General features: G+C 39.7%; 1 protein-coding gene across 3 annotated transcripts in view; it reads right to left on the bottom strand.

Moving 5' to 3' along the window:
- EPM2A (EPM2A glucan phosphatase, laforin) overlaps window positions 1-16,647 on the bottom strand; it is a 36,186-nt gene extending 19,539 nt beyond the window's left edge. The window contains exons 1-2 of one of the 3 annotated variants that reach the window (XM_059841743.1): window positions 16,143-16,647; window positions 4,110-4,284 (exon numbers count right to left, since the gene is read on the bottom strand). In XM_059841743.1, coding sequence (XP_059697726.1) covers window positions 4,110-4,284; window positions 16,143-16,404 — 437 coding nt within the window. In that variant the 5' untranslated portion in view covers window positions 16,405-16,647. Of the gene's footprint in view, window positions 1-4,109; window positions 4,285-9,490; window positions 12,138-15,804 lie in introns of those variants that run through there. The other 2 variants (XM_059841744.1, XM_059841746.1) reach the window with 2 other exon arrangements.
- Window positions 16,648-16,881: the final 234 nt, after the last annotated feature.

Here is a 16,881-nt window from a genome sequence, read left to right as displayed (position 1 = left end):
TTTACAATTCAGTAATAAAAAATAGCTAAGAATTATATTTAAAACAGAAAGGCGTTTTATTTCGTGAATGAGTTACAACCAGTAAAGAGAGAAATTAAAGACTAAAAAAAAAAAAAAAGTGCTCTCTCTTGTATCTTTTTCAAAGGCAATTCTAATTTCATACTAAACCAAATATACTCAACCAAGTTCTTGTTTACCACCTAATTAAAGATGCATATCAATCAAGTAAATGCTCATTTTTCCCATAGAAAGAAATTCTGTGCTCCATCAACAAAATACTGCTCTAGTGCCTCCAAAAGGTAAAAAAGAAGCATCTCCATTTTGCCCTGGATCATTCTTCATTCACTCACCTATCTACATTAGCATTTACTATGAAGCAGGAACACACAACTTATGTGACTCTCCTGATCATCCCCACTCAACACCTAACTTAGGTTATAATCTATGTTACTGGCAGTGTTGCAGGAAACTGTCTCACCAACAAGCCACAAAGCATTTGAACATACTACCTCATAAATTGTGTTTCATTTGCAACCATTGAGAAACAAAAATAATATTTCCAAGCGTGGAAGTAAATTTTCTTTTATCGTTACCTTAATTTTGTCTTAGGGAAAAAAACCACTGATGATAGCAACACATTTGTCAAATTCCCAATCACTCCATAAATGTGAAATAGTAGTATTTAATAGCATATATACATATACATATACATATTCATATACATATACATATACATGTACATATAATGCAAAAAAGGTACTAAAGAAACTTGTACCTCAAAAAATTGTTGTCAGGACTCATAGCTACTCTCATGTAGTGACTCCCCTGACTATGGATTGTTAATGTGTATTTTCCTCCAAAATGTTTAACAGCCATACAATACCACAGTTACAGAGGTTGTTGTCTGAGGAATTCACTTACACATTCCAGTTTATCTGCATTTTACAGGCAAAGCACACAAAAAGTATTTTTTTTTGTCAGATTTAAGAAATATGACTCACAGAAAGCACACACCTAAAATTAGTCTGGGAATAGGAAACTAACTATATGTGTTTTCCTATCAGAGATATTCATTTCCATAGCACCTAATTCTGCCATCAAGCATCATTGTCTTCAACATATTATTTAAGGATTTTCTAATTTCAGATGTCATTCCCTATCTTGCTCTTATGTAATGCCTTTCTTCTGAGAAATGCAGATGTTTTTATATAAATAATAAGATATACTACACCTACAAATTAGGAACTTCTGCCTTTCGCGGATGGAACTGAAACAGAGATAATATGACCCAGATTAACAAATTTTCTGAAGTCATCTTCTCTCAGAAAAGATTACAATAACTCTAATTTACTTTGGAAAATTATTTCATCCTAAGTGAACTCTCCTGCAATTTGAAGCCATCTTATTGCAGTAATATCTAGCACAAAAGAAAAACCAATAGTTTTGTTTTGTTTTTTTTCCTGAATCAGATTTTGGTTAAAGATGTCATTACATCTCCAAACCAAGTGAATATTAATGCCATGAACATTTCAGTCATGACTCCTAGCCGTGATAAAGCTCCATTTCACCTTTACAAGAAATGAGAAATCAAATCCTGCTGTGCTTAAAAACCACTTTATATACTGTCCTACCTAAATGACCAACACAAAATGAGTTCTCTAAATATAAGTTTAAATGTAAGTTCACTAAGTTATGAGAGATGCATCTACATCAAGTAAGAAAAATCTGATTCCTCTGAGCGTTGTCGTCAGCCTCAGCACAGTGCAAAATTTATTTTGGCCCCAGCCAGAGGCAGGCTCTTCTCATCCTGCTGCAGCCCAGTTAAAGCAGAAGCTCGTGTTTTATGAAGAAGCAAGACGGCAACAAAGCTCAGAGCAACTGTTTCTAATTGTGATTCAACAGAGGTTAAATAAAATCAGTCCCAGGGCTCATGTGGGAACGTCCTTTGACAGAGGAAAACCTTCCTTTCTCATTAATTCACACAGGGCAGCCCTATTAAGGGGAGCCACATAGAGGATAGGCTCCCATCAAAAGTTTTCATTGACAGATCACTTCTTTCCAGCCTGCATCACTGTAAAGATCCTACAAGTGGTGACAGGACACAGAATTTGTGGTCATAATGTTCCCTGCTGCCTTTAGTACAGCATGGAAAAAGGTAATCTTAGCTGGAAAACCAAAACCTGATCGATCTGATCATACTCTGAGATTTAACTGTACAGGCAGAAGGACTGCCTTTTTGCTTCTGTTTGAGTTTTGGTTTTGCTTTGGGGAGTATAGAGGGTATATGGGTATTTTAAAAAAAATTGTATTAGGTTAATCTTCATAGTACTCCTCTGAATTAATAAATCCATTTCAAAATAAAGGCATTTTTGTCAGCTCACTTCAGTTGCTCCACCAACAAGAACAACAAAAAAATCAAAAAATAGCTAGTATTTTTTGGCTGCTTTGTATAACCAGCAGAATGGTGAATCTGCCCCCAACTGTTAGTAATTAAAAAACCATTTAAGGCTGCATATCTTCAAAGTATTAGAAATAATTATGTGACAGGGCTGGTACAGAGTACACTTACTTAATATAACTCAAAGAAATGAGATAAGAGTTACTAAGATGTACATATAAGGTTGCCTTTCAATGAATGTATGTGTGTGAGAGAAGGGAATGAAGGAGAAGACCCCCATCTGCAAAAGACTACACAGCCCAGAAAATTTTCTTCAAATATCCTCTAGCAGAATCTGCAGCTTTTTACCTAATCTTTGAAACACATAGTAATGCAGATAAGGCTGCATTAAATGGATCACTGCTGCCTCTGGAAAGGAAGATAAGTTAGCCTTTGGTACTTAGATATTTCACTTTCTGACAGCTGTTCTTCTTTCTCAAAAAATGTCTCTGCCAAGCAAAGATTACTTGGTATTGACAAGTCTGTGCTTTGGAATAAACAAGATCTTTTCTCTGATAGGACGTAGGAAACAGATGTTTCAGATCCACAGAACACTATAGTCTATCAGGCGTACTACATAACTTGAGGGGGTCTCAGGAGAAAGGTCCCACAAATACCTACATGTGCCTGACAGTGTTCATGAATCCCTGCTATTCCAAAAGATACCAAGGGGAAGAAATCTTTCCCTCTCACACTGCAAGTCTAATGAGGAAAAGACAATTCTTCTTCCTACCCTGTGAGAGGGTGGAGATAAAGAGGACAAAGAGGAGACACCATGGTGAGGTTGGTGTAGCTGTTGAAGTGGTCTGGAGAAATTCACACAAAACAATGCTAAGGCCTAATGAAAGCACAGAGTGGTTTGATTTCTTAAAAAAATAACATCCCTTTGAGATAACTAACAGTTCTGTAATGCATGTGGCAAATCAGGACTGCCAGCATTTACACAACAATTATCAATCCACAAACTTCTGCTTTATCAATTGACTGGAGATGGGGAAAAAAGCTACACAGGGTTCCAAATTCCTCAGTGCCACTTAGCTAACCTGCAGTGCTTAGCCTGTTGCTCTAAATACAGCCTGTGCTTTATCAGCAGCCCTAAAGGTTGGGTGCCCTCCCCAACCTTTACTGTCTCCTTATTCAAACCAGGATGCTTCACCAGTGGGACAGTGGACTCCAGGGAACACTATGGGATACAAACATTTTAATGCTTGTCTAAGTTTTAGTATTTTGTTAAATACATGCCCAGAAGCAGAAGTCATCAAAAGTGGCTGTCACTAATTGCAGTGGCTGCCACACAAGAGCGACGACATGTCACAAGTCAACTCCGCTGCTGGATTATATTATTTTTGTTTCCCAGGACAAGTTCTTCAGTAAAATCATCCCAAACATATAAGATGAGTGCAATTTTACACATGTATATAGACAAGCATTTGAAAATGACTATCCAAAAATTGCCATAAAACTTTTTAGACATGATGCCACATAACAGACCCGTACAGGTACCCTTGAACTTAGGATCTGCTAAACTGACATTTAATTGCAAAGAGGTGCTCAATCTTTGTGAAAGTCTACTGTTACATACATATAAATCAGATGCAGTTTTCAGATATGCCAGTTCAGATTTTCTGTTTGTAACATTTGACACCAGCCAAGCTCTGCACATTTCTTTTACCTGGAATAATGGATAGCTTGATGTCCTGCAATATTGAAATAGAAATCGGTTGTGTGTTTCATCTCATCAGTATGTCCAGAGACTTCAATCCAGTGTGCTATTGGGAGGCAGTAAACTCCATCTACTATGTTGCTCTGGTTGTAAACACAACTTCGATCATGATGGGGCCCACTACCTAGAACAGAAGAAAGGACAGTTGCAGGCTATGTGTCTGGATAATCTTAAAAAAAAACAAAACTGCAGGGAGATTTGAACTGAGCATTCAAGGCCAGGAGTGATGCTTCCTGCTTCTTCAAACTGCATTATTAACAACTGAAATAGTTATATTAATAGTTAAATTAACAACAGAAGCACTGCCACAAAGCAAATGTACAACATTAAAATAAAATTTTGTAGATTACTTTTTAAAATGCATTTTAATTTATTTGTTATTTTAAAACCCCCACAATATTAAAAACTCCTAAATCACCTACAATGTAAGGAATAATTAATTTCATTTAAGTTCCTCATTTGATGTCTCAAAGTATGTGACCTCAGTGGTTAATATTCTTGCTCAGTGACCTCTCCCTAGGGTATCAATCTTGCTGTGTCTCAGACATGCCATGGCAGCCTGACCTTGGTTCAGGCTGACTTCTAAGGAAGTTGCCAAGATATGGGAAAGAGCTCAGAGAAGGTTCAGAGCACAGCCATGCACGTTCAGAAAGGTAAAACCACCAAAAAAGGTAGGACTGGTGACACAGGATTTGCTACCAGCTTAAGGATTCAAGAGGAAAAACATCAATGTGGAAAGGCATCAAAGCCCAAAGAAGGTGGCAGACAGCAATGTAGAAACAAGGCCAACTTGTTTAAAGGGGGAAAGAAGGGTGGCCCTATTCCACCTCATTCACAGCTGCCTGGCCAGCAAAGACTCATCAGATTCCTGCTGCAGACCAGACACATTTGGATATCTGGCCAAGGAGTTCATTAAATCCTCTCTGTCTTTTATGTTTGTGGACCAACAAACACTCACTTTGTTTTCTTCAAATGTATGTCTCACTTTGAGAGTCTGTTCATACCCAGTAGAAGCTGCCCAAAGTGACCCACAGAGTCACAATTGCAATGGTGAATGACCCCAACTACCTTAAATGGCCTAGTTTAAAGCAAGATTCTTTTTCTTCAATTTTCCACCAATATTTATTACCTCTTCTTCTTCTCCTACAGCAATAGTGTGAGCTTTAGTCAGAAAACCTGTTTTTAATACCATGCCAGAGTAAGCAACTTGAATTGAAATGGGTCGCATCATCAATCAGAAGGTTATCTAGCCTCCAAAAATACAGTGCATGTACATTCTCCCCCCAGCACTGCTTTTACATACTTATTGTAATGCTAATTGCCTTGTAGGAATAATTATCGTGCAGATCAGAAGTGACCTAGTCTATGGCTTGCTTAAGCCTGTTACACTTATACATTATTAATGATGTTAAAATATTTCTGAGGAAAATTATGCCCAAAGGAATATCTTCAATTTCCCATTGCACATAAATGCATGACCAGTTTTCAATCACTACAGTTAGGGAAATTTGCTAGAGCAAGAGCATTTTGGGAGATGTATTAATGCAATGATTAGAGAGTAAGAATAACATTTAAGAGGAAAGCTCAAACCATCTCCTTATTTCCAGATGACATGCAGGCCATTTTATCATAATTGTGAAATATTGTTATTTACCAAAATGAAAAATAAAATATGAGGCAGAAAATTATTTTCTCTTTCACATTGCTGATCAATTATGCATCACATAGTTTTTGATTATTTTGATTATAAATAAGGTAAGCAAGATCAGTAAAGTTTCAGAAGCTACAAATCTCACCACTATATTTTTATCTCATATTTATAATTGCTTACATATTCTTACCACTTTTAAACAATACAAGAAGACAACAGCATACATCAACAAATACAACAAAATCTATGGATGCTTATGGCATTTAATTAATGACTTCATGCATTCAGCAAAATACAGCCACAAACAGCACACCTTGCCTTCCCCATTCTACTCTCCAACAACTGTTTGTAGCGATGCACATCACTGTGGCCACGTCCTGCCATCTCGAGGCTGTGTCTGATCCTGACCCCCACATGCCCACGGGCCCATGTCCTGCCCCAGCCTCAGCCTGTCCCCAGGGAGATGCCTGATGCTCGGGGCTGGGGCTGCCCTCGTGCCCCTGGCTGCCTGCTTCTGACTGCCAGTCCCATGGGGTGTCCCTGCAGTCCCCAGGGAGTTGCTAGCCCTCACTGTGCCCTGGAAGTTTTGAACCACGGATCTCTGGCTTTTTTGCTACTCCCAGCCCTGTGTTTCCTTGTACACAGGTACCCACCATGTGCTTCCAACTACCCCACTTCCAATGGCTGCTGCTTGAGGTGCGTGCACTTCTGCCACCTGCCAGTTTTACAGTTCATCATCCTTCTCCTTCTCCAGCTTTAATTCTTGTTCCTTTTTTGCCTTCTTTCCTTCTCTGTGACCTTCTTCCTCTTTGCCTTTTTAAGTGCTGCAGCCTCCTTGCCTTGTAACCTTACCACCTTAACCATCATTAATTCCCCTAAATAGCCTAAAACCACAAATGGAAACGGGGCCAAGAGTAAGTTGCCACCAAATGTTTATTTTATTTGTTCCCTCAAACAGGTTTGGTCCAATCTCATTCTGAAACACTTTCTTCTGTAATAAATATTTATCGCTGTTGATTTTTGTGCACCACTGAGCCTCAGCCTTCCTGCTGTGGCCGACAGTCAGACCTGAATCTCAAAAGGTATGGTTCTGATTTGCCTTTAATAATCAGGTAAACAGTAGCAGCTTGCATTCATATAATATTTCATGAGAATTGCCTAGTTCTTCACTACTCCTTATGTTAGATACTGATCTATGAATTAAACAACTTTCCTACTGAAATAAGACATCTGTGCAACAGAATGTACATTAACGTATTTTTAACATATACATATATATTCACACGTGATATAGCTTCATACAGGAAGGAAAGAGCGCTGCCATCTTCAATAAATACTAATTTAAGGAACAGTATGATCAAAGCCGACTGTCTTCAGAAAACTGAATCACAATACTTCTTAAGGGAATTATGGAAATCTGCAATTACCAAAAAAGATCAGGTTTCACTACCCAGCTAATATCCACATGATTACACAAGTGCTGCTCACCTGAGTTTGCTTCACAATATGCATTTAACAAGGAAGTTTCAAAATGAGAAAAAACTATTTTCTCAGTCCACATCATGTTTCTGCTAGCACAATCTGTCTCAGGAAATCCACCCTATTTTGGATGCCATAAGACAATAATGCAATTTTTATACTATTTCAGCTTTTCTGTTTCTAGAGACAATAGTAAAGACAAGAACATCAAATGTTTCGTTCACCTGTTCATCTTTGAAAAAAAAAGGAAAAGAAACACAAATGTCCTTTGAGAAAGGGCTCACACAACAGCAAACAAACACATGGTTTTACAGCTAAACCCATTTCTATATCAGTATTTTTCTTCATCTTGTTTTTATTCATATTCCAAGTGGAAAAACACAGGTCTAATTATCTATCATTGAGAAGCAAATACACAATCATCTGAAAACATGTAAAATTCAACCATAAAAAGAGGTAAGTTAAATATTTGAATAGTACTGGTCTTCCCATTAATTGATCATGTTGGCTTTCCTAATTAAAAAAGAAAAGTATTTTGGAAGAGTTTATTAGAATATACAGGTCCTAGTTTAACTCTTAGGATAGCATTTTATTTCCTAAAATAAGCTCCATTTTTTTTTAATTTAAAACCCATCTTTGTGAGTCTTCACAGCAAAAATGCTTATCTGAAAGAGAAAGATTAAAATAAGTTTCTAGGCCTTAAATTATGAAGTTTTTCATTGCTTTTGCACTGGTTGCTCTGTACTGCAGATGGTTTTGCACAAAGTCCACTGACATAGGGAATTGCCAGAGAGCAAAGCAACCAAATAGCCCCACTTACAGCTCAAGCCTCACAGAAGGCTCTTTCAAAATCTGCATGACTGCAGTTTATGGCTCCTTGTTTAATGCATATGAAGGATGATCAAAGGAGCATAAGAAGTGGCTGTACAAATAAATAAACAAAAGAATAAAATCAAAGATCTCCATATAACTATTAATGGCACTGGCAAAAGGATGAGACCAGAATGAAGCAAAGGAAAACTTTGGTTTTGATTGTCCTTGAGCAGGGAAGTTGGACCAGATGACTACAGTGGTCCCTTGCAACCTGATTAATTCTGTGATTCTGTGAAACCAGAAGCAGATATAGGAAGTGATACAAGATGTGCAGAGATCTAGGACTGAAAAAAGGTAAGCAGAGACTAGAAGAGGATGTTCTGAAATTCAGTCTAATGAGGCACAACCGCAAAGCACAAAAGCCTGCAGTTACTATTTTATTACATCTGTACTGCAGGCATGAAAGAAGTATAATTCAGCAGTCTGCCAACAGCACAGACTCATCTTGACACAGAAAAGAACTGCACACAGATTGCACAGAAGAGTCAGAGTGGAAAAATTACCAGCTTGATCTTAAAAGATAAACAAAATATGGGTCAATGAAGAGTGGGGAACAAAAAACACACCAATAAATGAAAAAAATGAGATTGCTTCTCCCACTGTCTCTGCAGAGCTCTTTGCAGCAAAGGCTCTGCTCAGCCACTGCTCTCGCAGTTACCAGCTTGTTGAACACCTTGCTCCAAGTTTAATTTTTTCTATTCTGTGTTATGTAAAGGAAGGTATGCAGGAACTACAGGGCACAACAGCAGCCATAGAGGCGCTGGGTATCTCATCCCTGCCTTAGCCTGACCCTAAAACACAGATATGCAACTTCCAAACCTCCAAACCCCAGTAAGATGAGGTTGTTTCTCAGTTCACTGCTACCTCTTTAAAAACCAGAGGGCTACTTAGATAACCTTAGTGAAACACTAACTAACACATTAACTAACTAACCAACCCAAACCACAAGCATCACCTACTCACAAATCAGTCAGAGGACTGTCTAACTCCTATAATCTTTGTCATAAGTTTTGCATGAACCAGCACACTTTAAGTGTCAATTCAAAATTGACTATGTCAATTTTAACTATGTCTAAATATTTTAAGTAATTCCATTTGTATCAAATGAGGTCCTTTAACAGGTAAATGAGTATCTTAAATTCATGCTTAGAAATTCCCCTGGAAGAGATTAATATTATAAGCACTCTGGGGGCAGATAAACAGGGAGGCGTAAAGGAACAAAAGACTTTTATAAAAAAAATAGTAGTAGAACAGAAAGTAAAGAAAACATACAAAAAATCTCAAAATTAAAGCATACTAAAGAATAAGTTTTTGCTAGCTTTCTTACCTTTTATATCAAAATTACAATGAAGAAAATTCTCAAGTTCTATTTTGGATACAATTTTCAGTTATCTGAATGTGCTACTGCACAGTCTTGTTATCACACATCACTCAAACTGAACTTCCTTCTGTACACTCACAATATTCAAATTTACTTACCCTTCACAGCAGATTCTGTCACAAAAGTCTCCCTGCTGCCTGTGAACAAAATTCAATCTCTGATGTTTTGAAATAGGATCTGTCTCAATCTTGCCAAGACTGAATTGCTATTGATTGTTGAAAGACCAGAGGTGGGAGTGGGGGGGGATGGGGGGGTGGTTTCCCTCATTGAAACTGAGCGAGGTCAAGTTTTTGAGAGTTTAAGTCTGCCACAGGCTCTGGAGTCCCACCTTCCTCAAGTCTCAGCAAAGCCCTCAGCAGCAGCCCTTTGTTTTAACAGCTCTGACAAATATCTCCAATTCTGTATGCCATGTATGAAGCCTTACCCATATGCCTAAGAAAAGCATACTTTGACTTTTAATGCTATTTTTTTCTGCTGTCAGCAAACCATCTTCCCCTTAGATTCTGTAAGTGGCAGATGAATTCATTGTGTTAAATATCTAGTATTAATGTAAGACGAAATTGTTAATTTGCCACACCTAGTTAAGCAGCTCCTTAACTGGTCAGATTTTTAGAAATGTTTCCTTGCATTTGCAAGCCAAGAAGAGATACCCAAAAAGAAGAAAACCATGTGCATCATACACCACATGTTTATATTCTACCAGATTTAAAGCAGACTTTTCAACTTCCCTTTTGGTAGAGCTGCTACATAGAACCATAGAAACAAGTTCTAATTCTATTAAAATCCAGGCTGAATTTAAGACTTTTTAATCTATTTATATGTCCTAAGAAAATTCTTTGATGGAATTACATTTTGAAATTGTGCCTGAATTAAACCTAAATGGTTTACAAGAAAGCCGTTCTCAACACTTAATGCTGTTCATCACTAAGGCTTTTTTTTTTCCTTTTTCTTTTTTTAATCAGATATAGGAAAATCAGAATTTTCAAAGGCACCTTTCAAAAACATGTTTTATTTCTCTCTGTAGTTCTGCTCACACCTAGATGCTTTTCAGTGGGAACTTCTATTGCACTAAGATATTTTAACCAAATGCCTGATTTAATGATAAAGTCAGAGAAAAGCAACTAAAAGGAAATTTTCCTCATATGTAAGACAATTTCTATTCTGACAGATGCTAGACATGACACTACAGGAAATACAGATGAAAGAATAATGGCTGATAGCAACAAAATGTAAAATCTAATACCATCTTCCCATTTGCTTTGACACTGTTTACTGTACTGTCTACTACAGATTGCTACTGTCTATCATACCAGAACAGGCAGGAAACAAGCTACATCAAAATAGCAAGCATGGCAATACTTTAACCAAACTATCATCCCAGTTACTTATCACTTTGCAGTGTTTCTTGCCATTCAAAATAAGTTGTTGAGCCCTATTGCAAGCTACCATCCCTTGGAAGTGAGGGACAGGAAAAATGGTAAATACAAGATTTGCAAAAACAATGCATTCATTGTAAATATGCCATTATAACCACAAAGGCTTTAATTAGACTCTCACAGAAATCAGAACTGGCCCCTGATTATCTCTGTGGGTAGGAAAAGATACATACCTGCCAAACCCAGAGAATATGTATTTGCAAGTATATGTATTTATTTTTATTCTTGTTATTTTGCAGTTTCACATAGGCCATTCTACGTTGTTTTACTGCTGTCTGGTTGTCTGCTCAGTATAAGCTGGTTAATACTGATAAGCAACAGAAAGCAATGAGAATCTTGATGCCATTTAATTGCACCAAAATGCATGCTATGTGTAAGTCTTGAGCGGGTTGAAGAACAAAACACAAGGAGCTATTGTACTTTGTAACCAAAGGTTTTTTCCATTCCTTAAAGAAGTATTGGGTTGAAGAATTCAGTTATCCACTATTTAAGTTTTGTCACATCTGAAAGGTGTTAAGGTATCTAGCACTGCCCAGAAAGCAACAGCTTTACAGGAACAAAATGCCTATGATGCACAATTATTCAACTATCACATAGTTTGTGCTTTATGTCCATTTCTCATCACCACCTACTTCAGAACTGGGATTGGGAAAATAAGTAAAACTCCGGATTATTTTCGAAAGCAGAACAGATTACAGTAAATACTAACGAAACATGCAAGTAGCTGCAAGACGCTAGGCAGCCGCTGGCTATACACAGGGAATATGGCACCACCCAGTGGGAAGAGCAGCACATGAGACATCTGCATGAAAAGAGCCACGAAGAAATGTAACTCTTCAGGGTTCATTGGGTTTTTTTGTTTGGCTTTTTGTTTGTTTGTTTGTTTGTTTGTTTGTTTTAATAACGGAACTGCTACCTAGTTTGGGGATCTGTAGATTAGCTTTGGAGGGAAAAAAAAAAAAGGAAAAACCCATGGATCTCAGTTGCAGAAATTAATATTGTATCCAAAAGTACTTCTTAGAATGGCCTCGAAGGAATTTTTATTTTGCGTATCCTGCTAAGGCTCAGCCCCAAGTATTTTTCATTCTGCTAAAATCTCTCCATTGCAAATGGCAACTAGACTTTACTTCTCATATAGCATTAGAAGAATCCCCTTCTTTTAATTAAGAAATTACACCTATTTTATTCAAAGAGCAGAGGCCAAAAGTCAGATTGCTTTAAGTTTCAGCATACTTTAAAAATGAAATTTAATATGCTGAATTATCACCAATGTTTTCAATCAATCAGGCGTTCAACCCTTGAAACCTATGATCAGAATTTACTTCTGATATTTTCACTGATTGTATTACAATGATGTGAAAACTTTTATTACTCCATAAATTTACCGATCTTTTGGTTAATTACAAACAGGCTCACAGGAGCATGAAATGGAAATGTAATGTTGTAATGGTTGCAACATACCACAGGCTGAACAATGTAATTGTTTCCAAATTGCACTGTATTATATAATTTGTTTTGTTTTGCAAACAAGACACCTCCTTTTCTCTCCTCCTCCTCCCTCCCCAAAAACAGAGATGGGGTTTTTTTGGAAGGATTAAGGCCCTGCTGAACTGAACAAATTACTAGAATATAAACTCACCCTGCTTTGGAGCTTTCACTGGTGATACTGTATCTGGCAAGCTTCAAGCAAGCTCCATCTACACCAAATTAAGAACAACACAAAATCACAGAATAACAAAATGGTTTGGGTTGGAAGTGGCCCTAAAGAGCATCCCGTTCCAAGCTTCCCACCTCTTCCACAGGCAGAGACAAGTTTCAGTAGACCAGGTTGCTCAGGGCCCCATCCAACCTGGCCTTCAACCCTTCAAGGAAGGGGCATCCACAGAGTAGACCAGGTTGCTCAGGGCCCCATCCAACCTGGCCTTCAACCCTTCAAGGAAGGGGCATCCACAGCTTCTCTGGGCAACAAAGGATCAATACTACAATACAAGCTTGTGTAGGTACTACACGCTTATGTAGGTTTTTTATATAATTTATTTTTCTCCTTCCCAAAAATACAAAGTGTCAGCAGATTCTACTCCATCATCTCAAAATACAGTTTGGGGCATACCTCTAATAAATTCCATGTTCTTTTATGCAGCATGTTTCTTGATTATTACCTACACTTTATTTAGATGAAAGTATGGGGATAAAGGTACAGATGAGTGTTTCATCATAAACTCACAAAAACAAACTCAAGCATAAGTTTCATCTTGTATTTATTTAGTTTTGACAGTATGAACAAATACTTTTAGCTTCCAAGCTGAGAGATGCGAAGTCCAGTTGTGAAGAATCAACATCAAAAATAAAATACACAGACAGACACAGGTGCAGCTGGGGGTAAAAAAGGTACCTACATGACTTCAGTTTTTTTTCTAAACCTATTCCCAGATTCTTAAGCTCAGCACAACCAATCTGTTTCCACAGATACCACAGCAAATCACAAACCCTCCTGGATAGCAGGCTTCAGCTTTCACAGTAGGTAAGCAAGTACCAACCTTGAACAAACCCCACATAGCTCACGTGACCTGAGCAGAAGCACTCAATGGCTTTAAGTGACAGGTCCTGGGTGCAGACCAGCAACATCTCCCTGGGACAGCAGGGGCAAGTACCTGATCCTTCAGGAGCACAGGGGAGTCTCCCACTTCATCCTCCTAAGAAAGGGAACTTGTTCCCTCAAGGCACACGCAACAACCCAGCGAATCCTGCACAGGCCAAGCCTTCCTGAAAGCTTCCTACCAAAAGCCACAGAACACTGGCCTGTGACTTTGACTCTTCTAGCCCACAGAAATAACTACCCCCACTTTTACCTTTCAGTCTTCCCCACTGTACTGGAATGGCTGCAATTTGTACTCAAAATACATGATACAGTAGGTATCGTACTATCATAAAACAATATGCACTGCCAGCGGAATTCTCACACACATACAGGTCTTAATAAAAAAGCTGAAGTAGTTTTCTTAAATACAGCCCATGATTTCAACATCCCATATATGTAAACATCTGACATCCATAACTAGACTGATATCCCTGCACTACAGTTTCTCTGGTTACAGATGGATGTCTCAACTCATAAACTTAGAGCAAGTATCATTCTGCACTTTCCTCTGTCCCTCATAAACGTGTCTTCAAAACTGCAGATGTTCTGCAAGTGCTAAGTGTTTCCCAAAGCACAGTTTAATTCTAAACATGCAGAATACTAAAGAGACAATGCACAGCATTTGTTTAGCACAAAAAAAAAAAAAACCCTGTTCTTTTCTTTGCGAAGGGAGTTGTCTTTTCAAGTTGTGATTTTTATAAGAATAAACAGATGACAGCCAAACTTTCATTGATCAACAGTTATAAAGAAACAAAAAACCAAAAGACATTAAAACAAATTAGATTAAAAAGAACTGCAAGACTGCTTAGTTATTGGATAAGAAAACATCCTTAGGCTCTCTCATCATGTAATACATGAAGAACAATAAATTTCAAAATTTAAGCAAAGTTGTGCTCTCCAGTAAATATCAATTGAGGAAAAATTGTTGATATGAATGACTAATTTAAACACTTTTCTGCATTTAGATGATATGCCCACTTGCTTTCTATAATTCCTGCTAAGCACTGAGCATTCACAATGACAAGAACAAAATGCCAGCCAGGTTAATCCTAAAACTGCAAATCTGCCAAAACACAGTATGTTTATTATTTTGACTACATTTCCTAAACCTGCTCCCTAGAACAGACAATAATTTGAGCTACCACTACTTCCAAACCAGAGAATAACCATCAACGTTACAACTGCTGATTATCTGTAGTTATTCTCCATTATTTCTATAAAATTCTAATTATTTCTAATTCTACTATTATTTCTATAATTGCAGGGTGGGGACTGCTTTATATACCAGTATCATTGTCATATTATGCACAACTTGGCACCTTCAAAGAGACCCAATTCTGCTTCCTTGGACAGATGTTAAGATTTTTATTCCATAAATTCACTTTTCCTGCAATTCTGGAAAAGAAAAACATGGTTAATACAGGCAGAATATACTATTTGTTTTAGCTGCTAAACAAAACAATTACTACTGTATGATGTACATAGTCCTTCATGATGTAAACTTCTGTGAATGTAGCATTACACAAAGTCTTTTATTAGCATAAAGAAGAACAAACAAATACAACAGTTATGACAACATGCATGTTTTAGTCTACATGACAGAAAGGCAGTTCAGAAGTGTGGTATGTATTCTTAAAACAGGTGAAGAGCAACTGCTCGACAACATGTTATTTTGGTACATGGATTATTATGCTATGAGTTAAAAAAATGCCCTCGCAAATTACCAAGTGAGCTGTCTTCCTTTCACTAGGTCAGATCATTCCTCAGGAGGTATATTTAGAGTTCTGACTCAGCAGACGATTGTCTGAGTGTTCTCTTGTATTTAAGATACTGCAATACACTAGAACAGCACATGGAAACTGACTAGTTATTAAAAATTTGAAAACACATAGCAAGAGGAAAACATGCTGGAAGTACTACTGAAACAGCAAGAAGACTGGAAAAACTGTAATTGAACTTCTCCGTGTGTTTTTAAGAAATCACAATAGTAAAATTTACCAGCCGGAAAATGCCATCATGACATTTCACCCTAGCGAAATAAAAAAACAACCCACACCATAGTGCATAGTACGAGATGGTAAATTCTTTACTTCTGGGAAAAGGAAAAAACCAAAACAAAACATCTGACAATGGATGCCTAAAGTAAGGAGGGGAAAATGAAACCGTTTCAAATAACTTTTACCAACCTAGAATGGCAGCCTCCTTCTGCATTCACCCGCCTCCATCACACGGTTAAAAACCATTTTTGTTTGCGAGAACCCACGTCACGCCGCGACAGCCTGGACGGCTCTACCTGCAAGCACAGCCCCGGCCACCGCCGTGCCGCAGCACCGGCAGCTCCGGCTCCGGCACGGCCCAGCCGGCCGGGACAGCCTGCCGGCCGCGGCAGGAGCGGGCGGGGCGGGCAGCAGCCAGAGCCAGCCCCCGGGAGAGCCTCGCACCGCCCCTCCGGGCAGGGCCCGCACGTCCTAGCGGCCGGGCAGCGCCGGGCGTGTGAGGGACGGCGCTGGGTCCCCTCCGTTACCTTCCCAGAGGAAGTGGCCGCCCTCCCGCCGCAGGAACTTGTACCAGAAGGGGCTGGCGGCGTCCTCGTCCGGCAGCGCCACCTCCGCCAGCCACAGCGCGGGCTCCTGGGCGGGCAGCGGGGCGCTCGGCCGCGCCCGCCTCATGGGCACGGCGCGCCGCGGGTCCCACTCGCCCAGCTCCGGCCGCGACCCGGCCACCAGCAGCTCCGCGCCGCCCTCCGTCACCCGGGCGGGCAGCACCACGCCGAAACGGAACAGCATTTTACTGCCGCACAAAGAACGGGCTTTAACGAGGAGCTCTGCTATTGCTGCGGCACGGCCGGTAGCAGAGCCGCCGCTGGGAGGCCGCCCGGGCCCGCCCTTCCGCCGGGGCTGGGGGCCGGACACCGCCCCTGGCCCGGGCACCGGCCCTGCCCCGGACACTGTCTCGGGCACCGCCCCTGGCCCGGGCACCGGCTCTGCCCCGGTCACCGCCCCTGTCCCGGACACCGGCCCTGCTCCTTGCGGATCCCGAGAGGCGGTTCCGTCGGTCGGGGCTGTTCTCGGTGCGGTTGTTGCCAGCGCTCGGCTGCCGCACGCACGCAGCCGAGGGAGCTTCCTCTCCGAAAGCAGCGGCTAGGAGTTCAAAAAAACACCGACCCTCGATCGCCTCCTAAAGCGGGGAGGGAAAATCCTCTCCGCAGCTAAAGGCTGGCTCTCCTAGTTGCCAAACGCTACGCGTCACGTATGGTGACTTTA

This window comes from Haemorhous mexicanus, chromosome 3 (assembly GCF_027477595.1).
Source record: "Haemorhous mexicanus isolate bHaeMex1 chromosome 3, bHaeMex1.pri, whole genome shotgun sequence".
Classification (NCBI taxonomy): domain Eukaryota; kingdom Metazoa; phylum Chordata; class Aves; order Passeriformes; family Fringillidae; genus Haemorhous; species Haemorhous mexicanus.
Note: the sequence above shows the minus strand (reverse complement) of the source record. Positions and strands in the feature narration are given on the sequence as shown.